Source organism: Larimichthys crocea, unplaced genomic scaffold (genome assembly GCF_000972845.2).
Source record: "Larimichthys crocea isolate SSNF unplaced genomic scaffold, L_crocea_2.0 scaffold214, whole genome shotgun sequence".
NCBI classification, from domain to species: Eukaryota; Metazoa; Chordata; class Actinopteri; family Sciaenidae; genus Larimichthys; species Larimichthys crocea.
Window position 1 is genome coordinate 344,457 of NW_020852853.1, and position 4,030 is coordinate 348,486.

At 43.2% G+C, this 4,030-nt stretch overlaps 1 protein-coding gene across 3 annotated transcripts in view; it reads left to right on the forward strand.

Moving 5' to 3' along the window:
• The window catches only part of LOC109138204 (ankyrin repeat domain-containing protein SOWAHC), a 32,178-nt gene that overhangs the window by 22,468 nt on the left and 5,680 nt on the right, over nt 1–4,030 (forward strand). For 2 of the 3 annotated variants that reach the window (XM_027275763.1, XM_027275764.1), the window contains 4 exons: nt 168–212; nt 1,390–1,512; nt 1,632–1,643; nt 1,987–1,989. In XM_027275763.1, the coding sequence (XP_027131564.1) occupies nt 168–212; nt 1,390–1,512; nt 1,632–1,643; nt 1,987–1,989 (183 nt within the window). The remainder of the gene's footprint in view (nt 1–167; nt 213–1,389; nt 1,513–1,631; nt 1,644–1,986; nt 1,990–4,030) is intronic. The other variant, XM_027275765.1, reaches the window with a different exon arrangement.

Here is a 4,030-nt window from a genome sequence, read left to right on the forward strand (position 1 = left end):
TGTTTTTTGTACCAGGCTGTAAACATGTTTATTTCTGCTGTGAAGTTGGACATTTGGACATGGGGACTTATGGAGACTGACTCACTTCTGGAGCCAGCCTCAGGTGGACGTTAGAGGAACTGCAGGTTGTGTTTGCGATGATGTCATTGAGTCTCTTGTTGTTTCAGAGTGAGGACGATGACAGCAGGAGTGTCACAGCTTCTTCTGTGATGGTGAGTTCACGTGTGTGTGTGTGTGTGTGTGTGTGTGTGAGCGTGTGTGCAATTTGTGTGTGTGTGTGTGTGTGTGTGTGTGTGTGCAGTGTGTGTTTGTGTGTGTGTGTGTGAGTGTGTGTGTGTGTGCAATTTGTGTGTGTGTGTGTTTGTGTGTGTTTGTGTGTGTGTGTGTGTGCAGTGTGTGTGTGTGTGTGTGTGAGTGTGTGTGCAATTTGTGTGTGTGTATGTGTGTGTGTGTGTGTGTGTGTGTGTGCAGTGTGTGTGTGCTGGTGAAGGACAGCCTCCCTCTGTGTGTGTGTGCGGACTCTAATTAACATGGAGGTATCAGGTAAACAGGCCCGGCCCTGCAGGCCTCTGATTAAAGGTCTGGGTGGTGCTTCACAGCAATAAACACCACTAATGGCATCAGGACCCCCACCTGCTGCACGGCGGGGCCGCCACGACTAGAGGACAACGAGGACGCAGAAATGTTTGAAATACCAAAACATGAGAGAGAATATTAAAAAAGACAAACACACACTAACAACATTCAGACGAAGTTCGCTCTTACCAAGCCAGCTGGCTTCACTTAGCGTTGACTCACCTGGACTTCGCTCTCTCCGTGGTCGTCTGTGTTGAAATCGAAATTCAACGACAAGAAATGAACGCAACAGAACCGAGGTTCGATCCCACGCCTCCACGTTGGCGGTCGGCGTCCTTCCCCTCTGGACCATCTTCAGTACTGATGATGAAGAAGAAGAACCAGGATCAGACTGATGGAGGAATCATGCTGAAGATTCTCCTCCATCAGTCCTGATGGAGCTGCTGAAGAACATCTCTGTCCTTCACTTTGTTTGTCTCATCATGTAGAAGGAAAACCACGTCTCCATGTCCTTTTGGACCACATGGTCCACTGCTCCCTGCTCCTCATGTCCTCCTACATCTTCACTGGTCCAGTGGGTTCATGTCAGGGCACAGAGGAACTTTCACATCCACAAGTTGTGAGTTTGAATCCTGCTCGGAGCAGCCCTGAGGAGAAATAAACCACTTTAAATAAGTGAACTTTATTATAAACTCATTTCAGCGTTTTTTCAGGAAAACAGGAAGTAAACAGAATTCTACTTCCTGTTTGATGAACTCTCTTTGATGAACCCTCGTCCCCTCCGTCCCTTGTCCCCTCGTCCCCTCCGTCCAGTCTCTGTTCCACAGGGTCCAGTTGGATCCTCTGGAGAAGTTCTGGTTGAGGAGTTCAGCTGTAGGAAACACGTCTGCTCAGCGCCAGCTGCTGTGTGAGGACTGCAGCCTCGTCTCCAAGAAGGTCCAAACTGATGACGTAGAAAAACATAAAACATAAAATATAAAAAATATATATAATATAATAATATAAAGTGAAGGAGGTTTAATTTGTTTCATTTTGTTTTTTTCTGCCTCCATCAGGATTTCATCACTGTAAGTTTGAACATTTGATTTGTATCATTGCACTCTGTCACATTGTATCATATCTGAAAAAATACACACACACACACACACATATATATATATATGTGTGTGTGTGTGTGTGTGTGTGTGTGCTAAAGTAAAGAAACGTTGAGAGAACGTTCGCTGTCAGTAATCTGCCTGAAGCTGCTGACAGACAGATAACACTCTGTAAACGTTACAGCAACGCTGTGACAAAACGTAAACAGTGCATTAATAACTGTGTCATCATCACGTCATGATGTCATTAGCGTGTCACTGAACACACGCCAACACTCTCTCTGTCTCCTTGTTGTCGCCATGTGATGTAACAAAGGGGGTAAGTCGTCTTTTCTTTTCATCTTTCAGATGACACGTGGTAAAAGTAATCAGAGTATTTAGATTATGCAGAGTAATCAGATTACTTACAGGAAGCTGTTTGTTTGTTTGAAGATTAACAAGCTCGTTAGTGTGACGTCTGAAAGTTTGTGACGAGATGTGTGTGTGTGTGTGTGTGTGTGCGTGTGTTCAGGTGTGTGTGTGTGTGTGCGTGTGTTCAGGTGTGTGTGTGTGTGTGCAGTGTGTGTGTGTGTGTGTTCAGGAGTGTGTGTGTGTGTGTGCGTGTGTTCAGGTGTGTGTGTGTGTGTGTGTGTGCAGTGTGTGTGTGTGTGTGTGTTCAGGTGTGTGTGTGTGCAGTGTGTCTGTGTGTGTGTGTTCGTGAGTGTGTGTGTGTGTTCAGGTGTGTGTTGTGCAGTGTGTGTGTGTGTGTGTGGTGTGTGTGGTGTGGTGCGTGAGTGTGGTGTGTTCAGTTGTGTGGTGTGTTTCAGAACACAACAGTCTCCGTGAGTGTTGGAGGACTCTGTTAGCACTTCTAATGAAATCCACCCCCGTTAATAAACATTATGTAAGTGTTAATGAAGCTACGCTAACCTTCAGTAAAACACATGCAGATGCTAACATGCTAACATGCTAACGCTTCTTTCATGTTAACATGCTAACATGCTAACGCTTCTTTCATGTACATGCTAACATGCTAACGCTTCTTTCATGTTAACATGCTCTGCTAACGCTTCTTCATGCTAACATGCTAAGCTTCTTTCATGTACAGCTAACATGCTAACGCTTCTTTCATGCTAAATGCTAACATGCTAAACACTTCTTTCATGGCTAACATGCTAACGCTTCTTTCATGGCTAAATGCTAACATGCTACATGCTAACGCTTCTTTCATGTAACTTGTAACATGCAACGCTTCTTCATGCTAACATGCTAACGGCTTCTTCATGCTAAACATGCTAACGCTTCTTTCATGCTAAAATGCTAACATGCTAACATGCTAACGCTTCTTTCATGCTAACATGCTAACATGCTAACGCTTCTTTCATGCTAACATGCTAACGCTTCTTTCATGCTAACATGCTAACGCTTCTTTCATGCTAACATGCTAACCCTTCTTTCATGCTAACATGCTAACGCTTCTTTCATGTTAACATGCTAACCCTTCTTTCATGTTAACATGCTAACATGCTAACGCTTCTTTCATGTTAACATGCTAACATGCTAACGCTTCTTTCATGTTAACATGCTAACATGCTAACGCTTCTTTCATGATAAAATGCTAACATGCTAACGCTTCTTTCATGTTAACATGTTAACGCTTCTTTCATGCTAACATGCTAACGCTTCTTTCATGTTAACATGCTAAAACTAGCAGCTAACATGCAGCTTCTTCATTAACATGCTAACATGCTAAAAAGCTTCTTTCATGTAACAGCTAACATGCTAACGCTTCTTCATTTAACATGCTAACATGCTAACGCTTCTCATGATAACATTCTAACATGCTAACGCTTTTATGTTAACATGCTAACATGGTAACGCTGCTCATGTTAACATGGCTACGTTCGTTACATGATAACATGATGAACATGCTAACCGTGCTAATACGTCATGTTAACATGCGAAACATGCTAACGCTGTCTTTCATGTAACATGCTAACATGCAACGCTCTTTCTCTTTACATGCTAACATGCTAACGCTTCTTCATGCTAAACTACTAACATGCTAACGCTTCTTTCTGCTAACATTAACGCTTCTTTAGTTAACAGCTAACATGCTACGCTTCTTCATCTAACTCGAACAGCAACGCTTCTTTCATGTTAACATGCTAACATGACTGAACGCTTCTTTCATGCTAACATGCTACATCAACTTCTTTCATGCTAACATGCTAACTGATTCTTCAAGGCTAACGATGCTAACATGCTAACACTTCTTTCATGCGACATGCTAACGCTTCTTGTCCTCATGCTAACATGCTAACCTTCTTTCATGCTAACATGGCAACCGCTTCTCTTTCACAACTGCTAACATGCTAACG